The 21753-nt window shown below is 51.6% G+C and overlaps 1 protein-coding gene across 1 annotated transcript; it reads right to left on the bottom strand.

The window, feature by feature from the left end:
* Positions 1–14086: 14086 nt before the first annotated feature.
* On the bottom strand, positions 14087–19620 carry LOC119235038 (tubulin alpha-1C chain). Its single transcript, XM_037498075.2, has 4 exons — positions 19518–19620; positions 16692–16914; positions 16414–16562; positions 14087–15169 (listed from the first exon to the last, which is right to left on the bottom strand). The coding sequence occupies exons 1-4, from the start codon at positions 19518–19520 to the stop codon at positions 14195–14197; spliced, it is 1350 nt and encodes a 449-aa protein (XP_037353972.1). The 5' UTR covers positions 19521–19620; the 3' UTR covers positions 14087–14194.
* Positions 19621–21753: the final 2133 nt, after the last annotated feature.

Here is a 21753-nt window from a genome sequence, read left to right as displayed (position 1 = left end):
GGTGAGTGATTTAATTTCTAGTCACCTCCATTGTTTTTACCCCATTCATGGGGGTAATAATAGTAATGTTGGAAGATTAAATAGTTACAATATCTGAAGCACTGGTTCTGGCTCATAACAGTGCTATTTAAGTCCTAGCATTTAGGCCCCCAGCATGTTAGTGTTGCTCCTCCTCCTCTTCCGCCCTTGGCTGCTCTGGCGAAGGCTGGGAGAGAAATGGCATTTGGATACATGTAGAGGTTTGCAAGGGGTGGGCCATGGAGTTTAGGACAAAGTGTGACCGCGGATCATGGGTCCCAGGTTCAAAGCTGGATGAGCAGGGGTGTGTGGGTAAGAGAGGGTGAGAAGTGTTGAAGGAAAGAGGGCCACAGCTGGAACCCCTGGTGAGCGGGGGAACAGTGAGTATGAAAGGAGGTAAAAGAGGCACTGAGGGGGTGGGAAGTTGCTTTCAGAGAGCAGGATGCAGGAATTTGTGATTCTGGAGCTGGGATATTTACGGATGGTGGGTTTCCAGGATGAGTGTGAGGGAGGGGGCAGCCAAGGCTAGGGGGACTGGAGGGAAAGGTCACGGGAGAACAGATCAGGTCACCAGCCTAGTACTGACAAGCCGTGTGACCTGCGGCAAGTGCCCTGTCTTCTGTGACTCAGTTTCCTTTCTTCTGAGGACTGTTGTGAGGTCGAAATGAGGTATTATTATATGTAAAGCCGTTAGCATGTTGTGAGGCTTATAGTAGGTGTGGCTCGTAGTAGGTACTCAGCAGGCTTCCCCTCTCTGGCGACAGGGAGAGCAAACTGAGACATAGAGGATCAATTGCACAACCCTAAGTACTTACAACTAAGCACCAGCGGGGTCTTCCTGCCGCTTAAGGTCTGGGATTAGCTCACCTCTGCTCCACGCCTGGGGCAAGTGCAATGTCCCTCCTGAAGAGCCCTTTGCCTTCCAGGGAGCTTCCTCTTCATGCCCCCGGCTCCACGTGTCTGCTGCCTGAAATGGCTGAGTTCCCAGATGTGGAATCAGCGCTGGCCCTTCGTTCCCACGGTGCCCTTCTCCCGGCACTGAGCGAGGACCTGAGGTGACATGGTGAGCAATCGAGCCGGCGTGGGCCTGCAGGAGCCAAGAGGAGCCTCCGCCAGCTTCACACGCTTCAAGATGGGCTTTCCCAGCCCTGTCTGGCTGCAGGTAATTTCCCCCATTATCTCCCGTTAGGGAGCATCCTGGTATCTTCGATCCCATCAGTCCTTTCACTTACCACATAGTCACAGCTAACATTTCCTATGTGCCCAGCGCTGAGCTAAGCATTTTGTATGTGTTCGCACTTGTAAGCCTCACAATAACCTTATGACATAGGTGCAGTTACTATTTCCACTTTATAGCTGAAGACAGGGAAGCAGGGAGAGGTTGAGCAACCTGCCCGAGGTCACACAGCTGGTAAACGAGTAACCTGTTTCCGTGTCTGACTCCCCCCACCCTTTGAGGGCAGCCAGCAGTTCTTCCTCATCTTTGTGTTTTTGTCTAAACCAGAATTTAGGTCAAATAAATGTTAGTTAAACTGAAGGAAACCCCGAGGCACCTGAAAAAAATCTTTCCCTGGGCGTGGACCTGGAACTAAAGAGATGTGTTGCTGCCACCTTCTGTTCAGAAGCCGGATTGGCCGTCTCTTCTCTGGACCTGAGACTCGAGATCCAGGGAACCCCTGGGACTTGAAGGGTGCTTTATGATGACCTTTTTACAATGAGAATTATGTGTATAAAATAGAAGCGCAGCACCGGTATCAGGAATTTAGACCCCAGAAGCCACAAGCCAGGGAAGGAGGGAGAAATCTGTCCTCTCTCCTCTCACCTTCCTGCCACCCGCCCCCCTTCTGCCAGCCCACCATCCCCGCCCTGCCCTAATGGTAGAATTGCATCTGTCTCTTCCTTCCTGACCTTTCCAACCAGTAGGGGTGAGCTTGGCCTGTCTGAGGAACTGGAGCGAGTTGGGGGCGGGTGCTGCATGGAGGTGGGTGAGGACAGAGGGGAAAGTGAGGTTAGAGGAGTGAGAAGTAGTCACGTAAATAAGGGCCTGTAAACCAGAATAAAGGGCTCAGAGTTTATTTTAAATGCAATGGGAAACCAGTGGAGGGTTTCCGCAAGGGATGGCGTGATCTGATTTATAAATTTAAAAGGTCCATCAGGGGCCTCCCCTAGTGGCACAGGGGTTAAAGTCGGCGTTACCATGCTGCCACCAGCCACTGCAGCATGAGTTCAGCCCGGGAGAAACCCTCATGGCGCAGCAGACCTCCCCTGTCTGGCCTGCTGCTCCCCTCAGCAGTGTATTTCAGTCAATCTGCCTCTGCTCCCTACTCCCCTCCCCATACCTCTGGCCTGCACCCCAGTTCCTGTATGCATAAATAAATAAAAATATTTCTTTTTTTAGAAAAGGTCAGTCTGAAAACAGTTTCAGGATTGAGACATTCTCTAAGACAAGGATTCCTAGACTATTTAAGAAGTGAGTGTCATTTTTTTAAAGTGGTTATATTGGTTTCCTGGGGATGTCATAAAAAATTACCACATGAGCCTTCCTGGTGGTGCAGGGATTAAAGTCTCAGCACTATCAAGCTATTGCCACTCCCAGCCACTGCTGCGAGAGTTCAATCCCTGGCCAGGGAGCTGACCCACATGGCATAGCAGACCTCTCCTGTTGCACCCACTGCTCCCCTCAGTGTATTTCAGTAGATCCACCTGTTCTGCTCCCCACTCTGTGTCTGGTGAATCCTCATCCCCACCCCCTGCCCCCACACCTCTGGCCTATACCCCAGTTCTTGTATACATAAAATAAAAATAAATCTTAAAAAAAATTATCACAAACTTGATGGCTTAAAACAACAGAAATTTATTCTCTCATTGTTCTGGAAGCTGGAAGTCCAAAATGAAGATGTTTGCAGGGTTGTAATCCCTAAAACTCTAGGGGAGACCCCTTACTTGCTTCTCCCAGCATCTGGTGGCTCCAGGTGTTCCTTGGCTGTGGCTGCATAACGCATTGTTCACCCACCTTCTCATGGCCTCCTGTGTCTAGGTCTCTTCTTCCCATAAAAACACTTGTGATCAGATTTGCATAATCCAGGGTGATCTCCAGATCTTTCATTTAATTGCATCTTAACCTTTTTCCAAATAAGATAACAGTTATAGGTTCTGGAGTGTGAACAAACTTTTCTTAGGGGCCAGCTGTGATGGTGGGGGGTTGTTTTAGACAAGGAGACTTAGAGCTAATTGCAAGGTAAAACCTAGATTGCTTCCTGGATTTGAAGGGGGAAAAGCTGCTGGAGAAAACTATGTATTATATGTTATGGAATGACCATCCCCGCTCTTCAGTGTGAGGGTGGAGATGTGGTTGCACAAGGAAAAGCGCTTGTTCTTAGGAGGGGCCTGTAGGAACATTAGGAGTGGAGTGTCATGATGTCCACAACCTTCTATGTAGGGGGTCAGTCCCACTGTCTTTGCGGTTATTGTGGTTCAAGGCCGTGGCTGTAGCTACCCACTGAGTGAGACTGAGAACGAGCAGTTGCAATGGTAGTCACGGTGCTTGTCAGAATAGAATCAGACTTTCTCCTCCTGATCTACTCTTGCCGCTGTGGCCTCTTAATAAGAGCTTGCACCTGATGCGAGTCTCCTCCTTCTGGGACAGAGGATGTGCTCAGGCCTGCCTCTGGCGTCTCATAGTTAAAGATACCCTGGAGCTGGAAAGTCTCTCTCCCTTAGTCTGTGGTCTCTCTGTGGAGGTACCCTGACCCACAAACATGGGTGCATGGCGTCTTCTGAACCCACCTCATTCCCTGGTAGCTCCCTCACAGGCTCATTGCCAGAGCTCACTATGGCTTGGTGGTTCATTGGTCAGCAGGCCCCACCTGGTGGGGAGGCAGAGCACCCATGTGGTGGGTCAGAGGAGGTCATGGCAGGGGGTTCTCCCTGGAGCAGCTGCTAATGAGCCCTGTATCTCGAGAAAGTTTCCCCCCTTGGCCCAAAGGTGTGATCAGTAAGTACAATTCTGTGCAGTTTTTCCTACGGTCTGGAGGGACTGGAGTCTGGATGACTAAACTCCAGAGGCCATGATGGATCACAAAGGCACCTTAGAGAAGACAGCCTGGCTGCTGCAGCTGAAGAGGTTCGGGGAGCTATAGAGTCCTAAGTGGGTGGAACCGATTTATAGAGAGCACGAGAGGCAGGCAGAGGGGTTTGCACTTGAGATGTCCTGTTGCAAGGAAGGAGCACCTAGCCACAAGCCAAGAAACCTGGTCCCAGCCAAGAAACCGGGTGTCGCCAGGCCTGCTTTCCTCTCTGGTAGATGAAAGGACTGGATGAAATGATCTCTCTTGTTCTTTCCGGGCAGGTAGATTGTTGAGTAGGCAACTCAGGTCATAAAAAAAGAGTTTACTGGGCCTCCCCGGTGGCGCAGCGGTTGAGCGCTGGCTTGCGAAGCTGCCCGCAGCCTCTGCAGCACCGGCTGCTCCCCGGCCACCAGAGGAGGGTCCCACATGGCGCACAGACCTCTCCTGCCACCCGCTGCTCCCCTCAGCAGTGTACTTCGGTCCTTCTGCCTGCTCTGCTCCCCGCTCTGGCTCTGGTGAATTCTCTCACCCTCCTGCGCTTCTGACTGTGCCCAGTGCTTGTATAAATAAATAAATAAATCTTTAAAAAAAAATAAAGAGTTTACTAAAAAGTGGTGTCTCACGGCACTGCCTGAACTAGAAGCTCTTCCTGCACAGGGCTAATCCCAAGAGCCTCCTGGTGGGAATGGGCAGCAGTGACGGAGAGGAGGCGGGGTGAGGTGCCAGAGCTGCAACAGGCAGGTGAGCGTCTCCCCAGGGGAAGGCACTGTTTTCAGAATCAACTACAGACCTTTGAACTTGTCTGCCTAGTTGCCACCCAGCCTCTCTGCAGGGGCTGGCGTGAGCTGGATGGCAGAGTGTCATGACTGCCATGGAGTCCAAGGAAGTCAGCGACTTGCTCCCCAACTCCTCAGCTTACTGGGATTGCCCGAGAGCAGAGGTCGATTTGTCCTGGCTTACTGGGCAAACTCCTCCCTCCCTCCACACAACTTCCATGAGCTCCTCAGCCCAGAACCCTGGAAGGATAGAGCAGGTGGGACCATCCAGGCACCCCAACCCCATGTGTTCCTGACGAGGATGCCATGGTGGGCACGGTGCTTACAGATCCTTGGGTTGTGAAGAGACACAGCCCTGGCATCAGCTCCTGGAGCTCAGGTTCAAGGACAGGGGCTCGAGCGTGGCTTACACATGAGCAGAGGCAGGACAAGGACTCCTGCCCATCAGGCCAGCCATCAGGAGGTTTTTCCCTGCAGTCGTGACACTCTGCCATCCATCTCACCTCACCCCCTGCAGAGAGGGTTGGTGGCAACTAAGCAGACAAGTTCAAAGGGTCAGATGCCCTACAAACAGCCTGCCTGCCCTCTGCTGCAGGCCTGGAAGGTGCTCATGTGACAGCTGGTCCTGGTCAGTCCCAAGCTTGCAGAGCTGACCGCCCTGTGCACGCCCACCAGCGAGGGCCACTTGTCAGCCTCTGAAGATCTCTCACTCCCAGCACACAGATGCCCACCTGGCTGGGGGAGGGAGGGATGCAGGGCATGGAGAAAAGGAAGACGTGAGTGGGAGAGGGCGGGAGGGAGGCTGGGAGTGGAGGGAGAAGAACAGGTGGGTAGAGAAGGAGCAGGGAGGACGAGCAGAGGAAAGGCCTCTCAGAGTTTTTTCTAACCAAGACCCGAGGGTTCCATGAGGGAACTGATGAACTGTTTTTCCAGGAATAGAGGACTTTTGCTTTCCACAATGGACAAATACCTGGAGAGACTGGTTTTTCTTTCACACTGGAACCTGAAAAATGTTCATCTGAGACTGCATCCCAACCTCCATATATTCGATCTTCATCACCATGGAAATGGTGGCAACAAGTGAAAGGGGGGAATTGTTAGGGGGAAAAGGATGTCCCAAAGCTAATTCCATACAGGCTTTGTGGACTCCACCCCCACCCCAGGCCAAAGCCAAAGACACTGGGAACTCCAAATCCCATCCCCACCCAAGGGAAGGTGGCTGGGACCTGAGGGTGGGGTGAAGCAGCCAGGTGGATACAAAAGGCAGACACGTGGGCTTTGGGGATCCCCCATTTTTGGCTCTCCGCCAGCTCTCGCAGCGTCCTGCCAGCTCTGAGAGTGCCTTTGGGTTTCCAGGTCGTCGGATCGGGTAGGACGCATTAAAGACTTTATTTCCCTATTTTCTCCCTGAGTTGTACATTTTCCTTATTTCCTTTTCCCTTGTAAATAAACCTTTTATTAACCCTTTTGTGTGTGTCTGTAGTGGAGTATTCATAAGTCCCTTGTAAGCGCGCGGGTGAGGACCCACAGCCAGGAACCCATTTAATATCGGGGCTGCTCTATAACACAGTGACCCTGGTTCACACCCTGGAGACCCCCCCCCACTACAAGTGCAGTGCAGCTCAAAGCTCCTTCGGCACTGGATTTGAGGGTGTCCCCAGGCCAGGCTCCTCCTGGCTGTGCCTCCTGGGAGAGGTGGTTCTTGGGGGTGGGCCTCCCCACACGTGGTGCCTATGCATCAGATGATGGCATCAGTCTTCCATGCGGAAGGAAAAAGGTCCATTTCTCCGGCCTTTTAAAGATTTATTTATTTATGCCCACAAGAGCTGGGGTACAGGCCAGAGATGCGGGGAGTGAGAGGATTCACCAGAGACAGAGTGGGGAACAGAACAGGCAGACTGACCGAAATACACCGCTGAGGGGAGCAGCAGGCGAGACAGGAGAGGTCTGCAGCGCCATGTGGGTAGCTCCCTGGCCATCTGGGGGATTGAACTCTTGCTGCAGAGGCTGCGGACAGCTTCATAGGTTGTATCTTAACCCCTTGTGCCACCAGGGAGGCCCCTTTATTATTAACCATTTTTTTTTTTTTAAAGATTCATCCATCTATACATACAAGAGCTGGGGTACAGGCCAGAGGGTGAGAGGATTCACCAGAGACAAAGTAGGGAACAGAACAGGCAGGCTGACCGAAACACACTGCTGAGGGGAGCGGCGGGCGAGACAGGAGAGATCCGCTTCGCCATGTGGGTTTCTCCCTGGCCAGCCAGGGATTGAACTCGTGCTGCAGAGGCTGCGAATTGCTTCATAGTGCGGTGCCCAACTCCTTGCGCCACCAGGGAGGCCCTATTATTAACCATTTTATTAAAAGTTTCTGTGACCTCTGGTGTAAGGCCTTTATATTAGGATGCTTTTGGCAGGAAGAAATGGAAGCCCCATCTCAAAATGTCCGAAACACTGAGGAGATTTACAACCTCCCTTGATGAAAAACCCAGAGGCAGAGAAGTTTCAGGGCTGGTTAATTCAGGGGCTCCACATGCTCTCATGGGCCCAGGGTCTTTTTATCCTTCTCTGTCACAGGTGGAGTATTAGTTTTTGTTCTCATGTTGGTCCCCCTGAGGTCTTGAGATGCCTGTAGCAACTTCAAGTGTCTTGTGCTCACACAGTAATGTCCAAAGGTGGCAAAAGAGACATCTTTCCCTTGCATTCCTTTTGAAAGGGAGGAAAATTTTCCAATAGCATCTTCTACCTAGCCCTCCCCACACCCCCAGCAGACATTACCTCATCTCTCATTTCCATAATGGTGTCACATCCTGATTCCTTAACCAGTCTCTGGCAAGAGAACTGGAATCATCTTAATGAGCTTACCCCGGTGGCACAGCAGGTTGAGCGCAGCACTGTGAAGCTGTGTCTGCAGACTCTGCAGCGCGGGTTCGATTCCTGGCAGGCTAGGGAGATTCCCACATGGTGCGGCAGACCTCTCCTGTCTCACCCTGCTGCTCCCCTCGGCAGTTTTTTTGGTGCATCTGCCTGTTCTGCTCCCCACGCTGTCTCTGGTGAATCCTCTCACCGTCCCACGACTCTGGCCTGTACCCCAGTTCTTGTATAAAATAAATAAATCTTTAATGAGCTTAAACTGAGATTCACACTAGGTGTGGAGGGGTACAGCTTCCCCTGCTGCGTATAGGAGCAGCAGCTGGGCAGGACTGGGGTGTGTCGGCAGATCAGGGAAGAGCTGGGAATACTTTGGGGTAGCTTGGCAATAGTGGCCACCACCTGTGCAAGCTCTTCTGACAAGTGGCATCGCCTGCCTTGAATTAGGGTCGTGCCTATGTGATCTGTCTCTACAATCCAAGGGAGACAAAAGACTTAAAATATTCTCCCCATGGCACACAGGAACAGGGACTTGCTCCAAGCAACTCTCCAGAAATAGTGAATGAATGAGTGGAACCTAGATACAGAAATAACTGCTATGATAGCGTATTAGTATAATTGGACATGATTACCTTTGTTCTGGGCATGTCAGTATTAGGCATCTCCTGTGAGCCAAATAAGATATTTAATAAGAGCAGGTGTGGGTGGGAGGTGAAGGATGACAGCAGAGAGATTGAATTTATACACATGCCCCTAATGAATTAAACTAAGCTGTGATTGTAGATAAAACTCCTATATAATTAGAAAAGCTTTATATTATGTTCTCATTTTTAAGAGAGAGAGAGAAAGAAATCTTTGGGTGGCGAGGCAAGTGTGTAAAAACGTTTTTGTATGATGATTAAAGGAGACATGTCTCTAGCTTGTAAGGTTCATTGATTCTGAGTATTTTTCTCCTGATGCAGACGGAGACAGCCTTAGAGGAGAAGGAACCATTTTCCTAGAATCAGCTCAGAACAAACAAACTCAGGGATACCAGGCTCTGGAGTGAACAGGGTGGTGACAGACTGATGAGATGTCTGCAAAGGGGACGTCCTCCATGATCCTGACGGCGGGGGCCGTCCCCGCCCTGACACATGGGGCTTCTTTTCCCTTCAGTTTCTGTGGCCTCGTGTCTCCCAGATGACCGCCTTGGCACTGGGCTCCAGGAGCCATCTGCCCGGGTCATCTCTGCCAGCTTCACCTGGTGACCTTGACTGACAGGAGCGGACCACCTTGGCCCCGGGGCTGAGGGAAGGGATGTGATTGCTCCAGGCGGGAGCTGTCCTGTCTGCAGGTGTCTTGTCAGCAGGAGTCCGGGCAGGAAGCAGCTACCCTGCAAGGGCACCATTTCTCTATGATCTGAGAAATGACTCAGAGTTCAGAGGGAGGCCTCAACAAAAAAGCCCCCTAACCGGGGAAGCGAGGGCCTGGAGAGTGGGGTCAGTATACAGCCACGCGGGGCCGGGAGTGGGCTTTGGAGTCCGAGTTCCGGGGTCAGACTTCAGTTGGACCTCTCGCTCCGAGGCCTTCGACTTGATATATAACCTCACCTATTTCCTCCGTTTTGGATATTGTGGACATTGGTATAATAATATCACTTCACAGGGTGTTGTGAGATCATGGAACACCCCCATCCTGACAGAACACCCCCACCCCGCTTCCTCCCACAGTCCCTTCAAGAGAACCACGTACCTTCAGAAGTCACAGGCCTCTCCAAGCTGGGACCCTCCTGGTCACCTGAAGTGGGCTGTTGGGCCGCTTCTCACTGGAGGAGAGGCACCAGCCAGCTGCTTGCCAAATGTTTAGGATGACAGGTAGACGGGCCGGCCCAGCAGCCCCTCGCAGTCACTGTCTCCTCACTGCAGCTCAAAGCTCTTCTGCTGGGCCCTCTCAGTGGCTGGCGGCTGGCCTCCGAGTGGTGGAAGTAGAGTGTTCCCCTGGCCGGGTCAGGTGAGGGCAGCCTAAGTCCTTTGCACAGCCAGAATCTGGGGCCGCCGCCAGTCTCCCAACCCTAACCCTCTCAGACTTTCTCCATTTATCCCCATCAAGCTCAGAGGCAATGGCTGCATTTCTGAGTCCAGATTTTCCATTTGTGCTCAAGGACAGATCAGATGATTGCCAGTCACAAAGCGGTGACCTAGACCTTGGGGTGTATTTGTTCTTGCTGCAGGCTACCTTCTATTCACTCTCCCATCGGCCCTGGAGGGGGAGAAATCATCATTACAAGGACAGATCTCTCCCCAGCCACTGGCACTTTGCTCTTCCAATTCCCCAGGCTCTGTTCTACTGGAATATTTTTTCTCACCTAAACTCTTTTCTCACCTTCTTTCACCCCCCACACATTGCCAGTAGTTTAAAGGTTTCCAATCTTTTCCATATTGGCACACGGAGAAAACAATTCACCTGAAAGGCTTAGTGAGGCCATTGGAGGGGCCACCTCCTGGCCAGGAGTGATTGATCCAGGGGCTGCAGGCTCTCTAGGCCCCCCGGGGCTGTACTGAGGGCTGAGGATTATACCTGGGAACCCTGGGGTCCCGTTCTTGCCATTCTGCTTGGGAAATACTGACACAGAGAATGGATCTCTCAGGGAGTGTGTCACCACACAGGACTTATCGACCCCACATCACTCATGTGTGAGTGTCCATTCCTCTTTCTCAATGCTCACACATGGCAACCAGCAGGTCTCCTTGTTGGGTAGGTCCCCAAGTGCCCCTCTGGCCGCTGGGTTATCAGCATCTTCAAGGTTCATTTTCACCCCAGGCCTCACAAGTTCAGGCTTGTAGGAGGAATCTGACCAATCTGATAAGTGGCAATAGCAGGCCTTGTACTCAGGGACAGGGCTGGGCAGGGCTGGGCCTTGCCCTGAAGGGCATGACTGTTGACCTCAGAGAAAAAGCAACCAGTTATTTCACCAACAAAATGGGTTTATTCAGAAATGAAAAGTGTAGTCTTCTGACAAGGCACTCATGCGGTAAAGCCAGAACTCTTCCCCAATAGCCTCTGGAGAAGCCGTTATTAGGGGGGGGAAAAAGGCATCTCCTTCCACTGGGGCAGGGAAGTTAATGCGGCTTCCAGAGATAAAACACTTTGGATCCTGTAGTTTGCTGATTGCACATGCATGGGCCTCCCTTCTGGCCTCAGAACCTCACTTAAAATAGGGTTTCTGCATATTAATTTTCACAAGACCATGGTTGTGTTATAGGACAGGGAGAGGGGCAGCCCAAACCCCGCAAACCTGCCTATACTAAATGGGTTCTGCCATCCGCCGCATCAACACAAAACACATGAGACTAATGGGAAGGATCTTTAATAAAACTAGGAAACAATACAGGTGAGGCAAAGAGTCTAGTTTCTAAATGAAGCACCCAAAGTTACCCGTCCCCTCGTGGGTAAAAGTCCATCCATATGGGATCGGCCCAGAACAAGGCCCCAAAGCCTGCTACTGCCCCTCTCCCTGTCCTATAACACTACAAGTCTAAAGCATCTTCCAGTGGGGACCCACAGAAAAGGGTCACAAACAACCGGACAAGCCCGGAAGGAAAAGAGCAAAATCAACATCAAGATAAAAGCTGCCATTGTCACCTCCCCACAGGTCTCACCCACATCTGTGTCACCCAGTCCACGACCAAAAGACAAGCGCAGTTTCTTCACGTGTCTCTAGGCTCCATGCGCCTCCTCCAGGTCTCCTGGCTCCATCCTGCTTCCTTCCTTAGTCTCTTCTTCAGCTTCTCCCCTTCCTGCTCAGCTCCACCCTCCCTTGGGTGGGGCAGGGAACCTCCCCCTTTCCTGGGGACCACCCTGTTGCAGTTGCACTCCAGGAACGCTGTGAGGCCTTCCCAAGCATCTCGGAGTGGAAGCAGTGCTTGCAGATAGAACTGGTGTCCCCTGAAAGTAAAGGAGCAGAAGGGAGCAATGGGTCAGGGGTGCAACAGCAGTGGGAAAGATGGCAACTGAGCACCATCAGAATAGTCAGGGGCTCTGTACCCACCCCCAGTCCAGCTGCTAACTTGGCATTCCCCCTCAGGTGAGCACCCAAATTGCTTCCTTCCTTCTGAATGAGGCCTGGCCTTTGGTCGCCGTTCTTTATTCACTGTTCCATTTAACCGTGGAGAGCACAACTGTCACCTGCCTACCAGTCACCAAGACCTCCAGTCACCCACATTCATGCCATGCTTCCCCCGCCTTCATCGTCCATAGTTCTTCCCTGCCAACAAGTGCTGGGACCAGGATTAGGGAATTCTCTCTCAATTTTCCTATACATTCTTTTTATTTGTTTTTAAAGATTTATTTTATTTATTTATACAAGCACTGGGTATAATCACAAGCACGGGAGGGTGAGAGGATTCACCAGAGCCAGAGCGGGGAACAGAGCAGGCAGAAGGACCGAAATACACTGCGGAGGGGAGCAGCAGGCGGCAGGAGAGGTCTGCGCGCCATGTGGGACCCTCACCCAGTGGCCGGGGATTAAACCGGCGCTGCAGAGGCTGCGGGCAGCTTTGCAGCCCAGCGCTCAAATGCTGCGCCACCAGGGGAGGCCCTCCTATACATTCTTTTTCCTTATTCCCTATTTCAATTATTTCCACAGCATACATTATTGCCATTACCATAACTTGCAACTATTCTCAGCTAGTTTCACTTTCTCCAATAACTTTTAAAAAAATATTTTATTTTGGCATAGAACTGAGGTGTAGGCCAGAGATGCAGGGGGTGAAAGGATCCACCAAGACAGAGTGGGGAGCAGAAACAGTCGAATCTACTGAAATACACTGCTGAGGAAAGGAGCAGGCTGAGACAGAAGAAGTCTGCTGCTCCATGTGGATTAACTCCCTGGCCAGGGATCGAACTTAGGCCGTATAGTGATAGCCCTGAGACTTAACCCCTAGGCCACTAGGTATGCCCCTCCAATAACTTCTTTTTTTTTTTTTTTTTTTTTTTTTTTTATTTTTTTTTTTTTTTTTATAGAGGCATGTTTTATTTATTTATTATTTGTTTGTTTGTTTTGTTTATACATGCACTGGGTACAGTCAGAAGCGTGGGAGGGTGAGAGAATTCACCAGAGCCAGAGCGGGGAGCAGAGCAGGCAGAAGGACTGAAGTACACTGCTGAGGGGAGCAGCGGGCGGCAGGAGAGGTCTGCGCGCCATGTGGGACCCTCCTCCGGTGGCCGGGGAGCAGCCGGGGATCGAACCGGCGCCGCAGAGGCCGCGCGCAGCTTCGCAACCCAGCGCTCAACCGCTGCGCCACCGGGGAGGCCCTCCAATAACTTCTTAAAGTACAATTTGCCATAGTTTTTAGAAAGTATGGAAAAAATCAGCACAACTCCAAGCCATTCCCATGTGACTAATTTTTTATTAAATACCAACAGCAACAGTTGGCAGTTGGGGGTTGACTCGGGACTTCAGCTCCAGGTAACCAGCTACGTCACCTAACCCCCAGAAGACCAAGGGGAACTTGTTCAAAATGGCAGTAACTGACGCCCCCACCTGGAGACTCCAATCTGCATCTTATTATCTACAGTTGATTCACATCCATATTTTATTTTATTTTTATTTTTTAAAGATTTATTTATTTATACAAGAACCAGGTGGGAGGGTGAGAGGATTCACCAGAGACAGAGCGGGGAACAGAACAGGCAGATGAAATACACTGCTGAGGGGAGCAGCGGGCGAGACAGGAGAGAGGTCTGCTGCGCCACGTGGGACCCTCTTTAGCCGGCGGGGAGCGAACAGGCACTGCAGAGGCTGCGGACAGCTTCACAGCACTGCGCTCAACGACCTGCTCCACCAGGGGAGGCCCCACATCCATATTTTAATCAGCATCATGCAAGCTTGGGAAGCACTGGATCTGGGTGTGCTACCTCACACATGGACGATTGACTGGTCAAGTTAGGTCTAATTAAAAGCCAAGCCACTGTGCACTAGTACCCAGTTCAAGCTGTCACTTGAAATGTTGAATGATCAGGTGATCCCTACCAGCCTGTCCATCTCCAACTGGGCTTCAGGTAGGGAAAGTACTTATTGCAATATGAAAGAATCCAGGGGCCTCCCTGGTGGCACAGGGGTTAAAGACAGCACTATCAAGCTATCGCCAACCACCGCAGTACAAGTTCAATCCCCGGCCAGGGAGCTACCTACATGGTGCAGCAGACTTCTCCTGTCTCGCCTGCTGCTGTCCTCAGCAGTGTATTTCAGTAGATCCGCCTGTTCTGCTCCCCACTGTCTCTGGTGAATCCTCTCACCCTCCTGCACCTCTCGCCTATACCCCAGTTCTTGTTTGCATAAATAAATGTTAAAAAAAAAGAGAATCCAGCCTGAGGTTCAAAATAAAAACATCACTTTTATTGCGCAGTGAGGGCCACAATGGACACATGCACAGAACAGAGAAACAACACCAGACAATGGAGTGTAAAGTTGTAGCAGACAGGTTAATACTCTTCACCCTCATCCTCTCCATCAGCACTATCCGCTCCAACCTCCTCATAATCCTTCTCAAGGGCAGCCATGTCCTCACGGGCCTCAGAAAACTCTCCTTCCTCCATGCCCTCACCCACGTACCAGTGAACAAAGGCACGCTTGGCATACATCAGGTCAAACTTGTGATCCAGGCGGGCCCAGGCCTCGGCAATGGCTGTGGTGTTGCTGAGCATGCATACAGCCCGCTGCACTTTGGCCAGGTCTCCGCCAGGGACCACAGTGGGAGGCTGGTAATTGATGCCAACCTTGAAACCAGTAGGGCACCAGTCCACAAACTGGATGCTGCGCTTGGTCTTGATGGTGGCAATGGCAGCATTGACGTCTTTGGGAACCACATCGCCACGGTACAACAGGCAGCAAGCCATGTATTTACCATGGCGAGGGTCACATTTCACCATCTGGTTGGCTGGCTCAAAGCATGCATTGGTGATCTCTGCCACAGAAAGCTGTTCGTGGTAGGCTTTCTCAGCAGAGATGACAGGGGCATATGTGGCCAGAGGGAAGTGGATGCGGGGGTAGGGCACCAGGTTGGTCTGGAATTCTGTCAGATCAACATTCAGGGCTCCATCAAATCTGAGGGAAGCCGTGATGGAGGACACAATCTGGCTAATAAGGCGGTTAAGGTTAGTATAGGTTGGGCGCTCAATATCGAGGTTTCTACAACAGATGTCATAGATGGCCTCGTTGTCGACCATGAAGGCACAATCAGAGTGCTCCAGGGTGGTGTGGGTGGTGAGGATGGAGTTGTAGGGCTCAACTACAGCCGTGGAAACCTGGGGGGCTGGGTAAATGGAGAACTCCAGCTTGGACTTCTTGCCATAATCGACAGAGAGACGTTCCATCAGCAGGGAGGTGAACCCAGAACCAGTGCCCCCACCGAAGCTGTGGAAAACCAAGAAGCCCTGTAGACCTGTGCACTGGTCAGCCTGCAAAAGAGAAGTTGAATTTTAACCTTGGTGGAAGCTGCAATAACTTCTTTGAATCCATAATTACATTGATCAAGATTTAAAATGTCTTCTGAATATTATTTGCTAAGAAAGCAGTCCTAAGGAGCTTTCAAGTGCTAAGTGATTCAGAGAAACTTTCATAATCAGCTATTGGGGGTAATGGGGGAGGTAGAGGAATCATGAGGTCTGGAGTGGATACAGGGTCCAGGTTTTGGGTCTGGGAGGGCAACATCCGGTGCCCTTGCTGTGACATCAGAAATAAGGGCAACTTTTCATCAGCTGGAAAGCCACCAAGAGCAAGCCTGTATGATGGATTTCTTAAATATTTGGCAGCTGCTTTTTGAGCTGGAATATAAAAGAATAGCCAATACCCTGGACAAATATGCTGGGAGCAGGCTGGGTCTGGACCTGGCTCAACCAGTTCCTTGCTGTGCAATTTTGACCAAATTCATTTCTCAATCTCAGTTCTCATTTATTAAATGAGAAAAGACCTTGTGCCATTGGGACTTCCCACCACTTAACGGGGCTACTCCAGCTAGCAAATTACTACTCCATAAAAGGACAATCTTCCCCTTTCAAGCAGCATTGGGCAGACAACCCTCACTTCCCAAAGGTGCTCGGATCTGTGGACATGTTCTACCTACCCCTCAATTCACTTCTCTTGTGGGTCCACATAATGAATGTGATCAGCTGGTAGTCCCTAGCCTACTGATCACATCCATGCAGCTTCGTGTGGCCACAAGGACAAATGCAATTGTTTTGGCAGTTAGTGAACTTCACTCTAGAACCCTCCATGGCTTTTACAAGCTTCATTTGTCCCTAAAGCTAGGTGCTGATTTCCAACTCTGTGCGTGCAGCTGAAGCTTGATTTGCAAACACAGGAAACTAACTCAGTTTTGCTGGGAAGACTGAAGAAAATCTGGAAAAGTCTGAAACCACAAATGATGCCAAGATCATTCTTTTTAGACTAGACCTGTTGTGGCTGGGTTTCGTATTAATGAGATTTCCCTGACAAGTTACCCTACCCAGGCCTTCCTTCTTGATTTTTGGTTAATTACTTACAAGCTGCCCACATGTAAGTGCCTAATGTGCAAAGAGTTATCTGATTGCCAGGCTCTTAATTAAAATGATCCAATCAGAACATTTATTAACTCTACTGATGTAGTTTGGTCTCTCAAAATTGTGAGAACTCTCACCTCACTTTAAGCACGTTGTTTACTTACCAGCTTGCGGATTCGGTCCAAGACCAGGTCAATGATCTCCTTGCCAATGGTGTAGTGCCCTCGGGCATAGTTATTGGCAGCATCTTCCTTGCCTGTGATGAGCTGCTCGGGGTGGAAGAGCTGGCGGTATGTGCCAGTGCGAATTTCATCTGGGAAAGGAAACAAGCGACCCCCATCACTAACAACCTGCACCCAGGCTATCAGGGGATCCCCTAGGACACACCGCCGATCCCACTCACTTGGTTCTCATCCTGCTTGGGTTACTAAGGTCAACTCACCAATGACTGTGGGCTCCAGGTCTACAAACACTGCCCTGGGCACATGTTTGCCAGCGCCGGTCTCGCTAAAGAAGGTGTTGAAGGAGTCATCTCCTCCTCCAATGGTCTTGTCACTGGGCATCTGGCCATCGGGCTGGATGCCATGCTCCAGGCAGTAGAGCTCCCAGCAGGCATTGCCGATCTGGACACCAGCCTGGCCAACATGGATGGAGATGCACTCACGCTGTGGGAGGAGAAAGAGAAAATGTCAGACTATGACATCTCAGATGGAACACGTACGAATGATTCAGACCTAATTGACCAACCTTCACCTTTCTGGAGGCGCCACTCCTGTGCAAAGACTATTTCATAAGCAATAGTCTTTGTTGAAGTCTTAGTCTGAAAAAGTGCTTTGAAAAACCAAAGCTATGTTAATGAACTACTAGGCAGGACCAGAGACCAGACTCTTGCTTTGTTGCCACAGTAGGTATTCACTAGGCCACCATTTCAGAAGACACAAGCTACACTCCCTACATTTCCCTCAGTTCCTGGAAAATCTCCTTGGGGAGTCCTTAAATGCATGTGAAATTCCCCCTTCCAGCTGATTCATTCCCTGATTGGTACAACAGTTGACATCATCTGGTCCCTGGTTAATCCGGTTGACAGCCTCACCCTCTTCCCCTTTAAACCAGCTTAAACCAGCATGCCACGTGACTCATGGAGAAAGTGCAAGAAAAGCAGTTGTCTTTTCAAAACTCCGGTAAGGGGCAGCCTTTTGACTGTGGAACAATTTAATCTTGAAGGAAGAACATTGTCCTTCACTATCAACATTATCCTGGGGAGGGAGGAGACACGTGTTTAAAAGTGTCACCAAGACGTTACTAATCATTTCCTAGTGAAATGTACATTATCTGGCACCAAGAGTTTAATGACACTAGGTAATTTTTCCCCTTCATTTATAAAACAAGGTCATTTATAAGTTACCAAATTCGTTCCTGCTTAGTAAAATAAGGCAGGGGCCATCATCAGTCAGATCAGCCCCTGCAGAGACTGGCAGACTTTCAAAATGCCAATAACAAAAATTTCCCATTACATCTCCCCCCTAATAAGAGGGTTTCAGGTTTTTAGAAGCTGTTAATAGAAAACTAGTTAAAGATAATTCAATACCAGCTTAAGATCTCAAAGGGCCTAGGCTCCATAACCCGAGAAGAGAAACACCCATTAATTCACAACCTTTGACTTATGATCCCCTCCTTCCCACCTACACTCCCCATAAAACAATCATCGTCCTTTGACCACATCAGCAAACTCTGCATCACCTGTGTCTGCTTGCTCAGGTTTCAGGCCGTGAGAGAACACAGAGTTGTTTGTTTCCAGGAACCCATGACTATTCACCATTGCATCACTTTTGCCTTTGGCTGGACTTTGGAAATTTCACAGCCCCCAAAAGCTGGAGAGGACCACAGAGGTGCTCCTTGACAACTTCCGAGCCCAAGGAGATGACAAGATGTTTTCAGTGTTAACTGAGGACTTGTATTTACGTCACTTTCCCTCGTTCTGCATTAGTCTAAGCTGCTTGTTTTAGACTCTGGCTAAACTGCCCTGGGGGGCAGTGAGTAGTGAGCTGTAGCCAGAGTCTAAAACAAGCAGTTTAGACTACTGCAGAATTGTTTCCAATCCCTCTGGAAACTACAGAGAAAATACTCCAGTTGTGTGTAATTCCACGTCTCTCTAACACAAAGAATAAAAAAAAAAAAAAAAAAACGAAGTGACACAGTTGCAATCACTTGTCCAGCTTCACGGAATCAGCATTCACTGTTGCTTGTAAAAAAAAAAAAACAAAACACATTTAACCCTTTCGCCGAGGTAGATCTGCTTGCATTGCTGCCCCGACCTTTAGACAGTGACTTTTAGACACTTTTATCAGATCTTGGTCTTGCTTGGTGAGAAACACGGGTAAATTATTACAATTGGACATACTTTTGACTACTGTGGCGGTCTCCAAAGAGAGGGCAACTAGTTAGTTTGTTTACTGTATTCTTTCTTTTAAAGATACTATTGGTAACATTTGACACAGTATTTTAAACATGGTTTTAAGTGGATCTTTCTCTAAGAGGGTTGCTTCCCCCGAATTGTTTCCAATCCCTTTGGAAACTACAGAGAAAATACTCAAGTTGTGTGTAATTTCACGTCTCTCTAACACAAAGAATAAAAAAAAAATTAAATAGAATAAAACGAGGAGCACATTGCCGGCACTAGTGTACTCTGGTTGGGGAGGAAAACATCTGTTTACGGACTTGCCGATTGAAAACCTGCCAGGCTGGAAGCGTCAGCTGCAGACACTTCCCTAAATCCACACCAGCAAAGCCCGGCGAGGCGTCCGACGGTCCCTTCAGAGGAGGGGGCGCCTCCGGGCTCCGGGCGGCCGGCGCAGGCCCTGGAGCGCGGCCACAGGTGACTCAGCGGCGCGCCCCGGGCGCAGGGGGTGCCAGGACGCGCGCGCACCGCGGGTGCCGAGGCGCACGAGGTGCCCGGGGGTCCCCAGGGAGCGCCCCGGGAGGGTGACGGCGCCGTGGGTAAAAGGAGGGGCCGGGGCCCATCGGTCCTTGGGGCCCACGGGACGGTTCACTGGCCTCCCCGGAGCGGCAGAGGGGCCTGGGGGTGCCCCCTCCCTGGGGTCAAGGAGGCCTTTCCACGTCCCCCGAGGGGGCGCGCCCCGAGGACGGCCCGCTCGGGAGCTCGGGCTTCCAGGCCCGGCCCCTCCGGGCCAGTTCGCGCGGCGGCGTCCGGGGCCGCCCCACGTGCAGCCGGGCGCCCGCCCCTCCCGCCGCGGGGCCCCCCACTCACCATGGCTGGGACGTGTAGTGTCGAGGGGGGCTGAGAGAGGCGAGGGGGCGGCGAGGAGCTCCCGCTGACAGACTGCCAAGGAGTCCGGGGGAGAAGCAGCGAGGCCGCGGGCCGCCCCGAGGGGCCTTATATACCCGGCCCCGGCCACGTGTCTGGGGGCGGCCCCCCCCCACCACCCCGCCCGGCCCCCGCCCCGCCCGCCGCGCCGCCTCGCCCGGCCGCCGACGGGGCGGAGCGCGGCGCCCATTGGTGGGTTCAAAAGTTCAAAACTCGACTCTCCGGTGGAGCCAGAGGAACGAGGAAGGGGCGGGACGGCCGGGGCGGGGGCCGGGCGCGCGGGGTGCGCGGGAGCCGCGGGGCGGCGCCCGGAGGCTGAGGAGGCGGGGCCCGGCCCGGCCCAGGTGGGCCGGGGGCGGCAGGTGAGCGAGGGGTGGGCCGGGGAAGGCGCCAGGGAAAGGGGCCGCGGCCGGGACCTCACGGGCAGCCGCCCCCGCCCCCGCGCCACCCGCCCCGGCCCCCGCCCCGACGGCGGCCCGCGGGGCTCCAGCCCGTCGCGGCCACTTTGCTCCCCGCGAGGCCCGGCCCGGCCGCTCCCGCTCGCGCGCCCCGGCGCCGCTGGGCCTGCGGCCGCTGGCGAACACCCCACCCCGGGAGAAGGCTGGTTCCTCGTCCAGCTCTTCATGACCCCCCCCAACCTCCTCTCACCTCTTTGATTTCTTCGTTCTAACTCCTTTAAAACGAGGCTCCTGACAACAGTCGCCCTCCGTGGGCACAAAAGCAGTTTTTTATTATAAGAATTCATTATAATAATAACTTCCCTTTTTTTTTGCTTACTATGCAGAATAGACCCCCCCCTTGTTAGTAACATTTTATCCATGTGTCAAACACCGTGAGTTGCCCCATTTTACAGATGAGGAAACCAGGCCCCGAGGAACTAGGTGAAGGTCACGCAGCAACGGTGCGGGCGCTGCCTTCGCTGGGCGCTCTGCAGGCTGCACACATCGCGCAGACCAGCCCTGCAGAAGTGGCTCAGAAGCAGCCTTTATTTCTTTGTTTTTCTTTATCTGCAGCTTCATGATATCTTAACTGGTACATTCCTAAAGTCCGGGTGACCGTTTATGGAAATATTCAGACAACAAAAGTTACTGCTCTACAAAATAGAAGTTAAAGGACTTTTTTCTGAAATAGGGAAAGGCAAAAATGGATTTTTTTTTTTAATTTCTTTATACAAGCACTGGGTACAGTCAGAAGCGCGGGAGGGTGAGAGGAATTGTAACAGGGTGGTCCCCAGGAAAGGGGGAGGTTCCAGGTTCCCTGCCCCACCCAAGGGAGGGTGGAGCTGAGCAGGAAGAGGAGAAGCTGGAGAAGAGACTGAGGAAAGAAGCAGGATGGAGCCAGGAGACCTGGAGGAGGCACATGGAGCCTAGAGACACGTGAAGAAGCTGCGCTTGTCTTTTGGTCGTGGACGGGGTGACACAGATGTGGGTGAGACCCATGGGGAGGTGACAATGGCAGCTGTTATCTTGATGTTGATTTTGCTCTTTTCCTTCCGGGCTTGTCCAGTTGTTTGTGACCCTTTTCTGTGGGTCCCCACCGGAAGATGCTTTAGACTTGGGGCAGGCTTTGGGGCCTTGTTCTGGGCCGATCCCATATGGATGGACTTTTACCCACGAGGGGATGGGTAACTTTGGGTGCTTCATTTAGAAACTAGACTCTTTGCCTTACCTGTATTGTTTCCTAGTTTAATTAAAGTTCCTTCCCATTAAAGTCTTATATGTTTTGTGCTGATGCGGCGGATGGCAGAACCCATTTAGAATAGGCAGGTTTGCGGGGTTTGGGCTGACCCTCTCCCTGTCCTATAACAGATTTATTCACCAGAGCCAGAGCGGGGAGCAGAGCAGGCAGAAGGACCGAAGTACACTGCTGAGGGGAGCAGTGGGCGGCAGGAGAGGTCTGCGCGCCATGTGGGACCCTCGCTCGGTGGCCGGGGAGCAGCCGGGGATCGAACCGGCGCTGCAGAGGCCGCGGGCAGCCCCGCAACCCAGCGCTCAACCGCTGCGCCACCGGGGAGGCCCAAAAATGGATTTTGGATACAGAGTAGGCAGAACTCGGGACACACTCCAGCACAAAATGGATGCTATGAAATACTGTGCAGACATTCCTTTTCAATCTACAGTGTATAATTCATTCACCAAATGCTTACTGAGCACCTGTTGTGTGGCAGGATAGTCTCAAA

This window comes from Talpa occidentalis, unplaced genomic scaffold, assembly GCF_014898055.3.
Source record: "Talpa occidentalis isolate TD23 unplaced genomic scaffold, MPIMG_talOcc4v2.1 talOcc4.822, whole genome shotgun sequence".
NCBI classification, from domain to species: domain Eukaryota; kingdom Metazoa; phylum Chordata; class Mammalia; order Eulipotyphla; family Talpidae; genus Talpa; species Talpa occidentalis.
The sequence above is the reverse complement of the archived record's forward strand: the minus strand, read 5'-3'. Positions and strand labels throughout refer to the sequence as shown.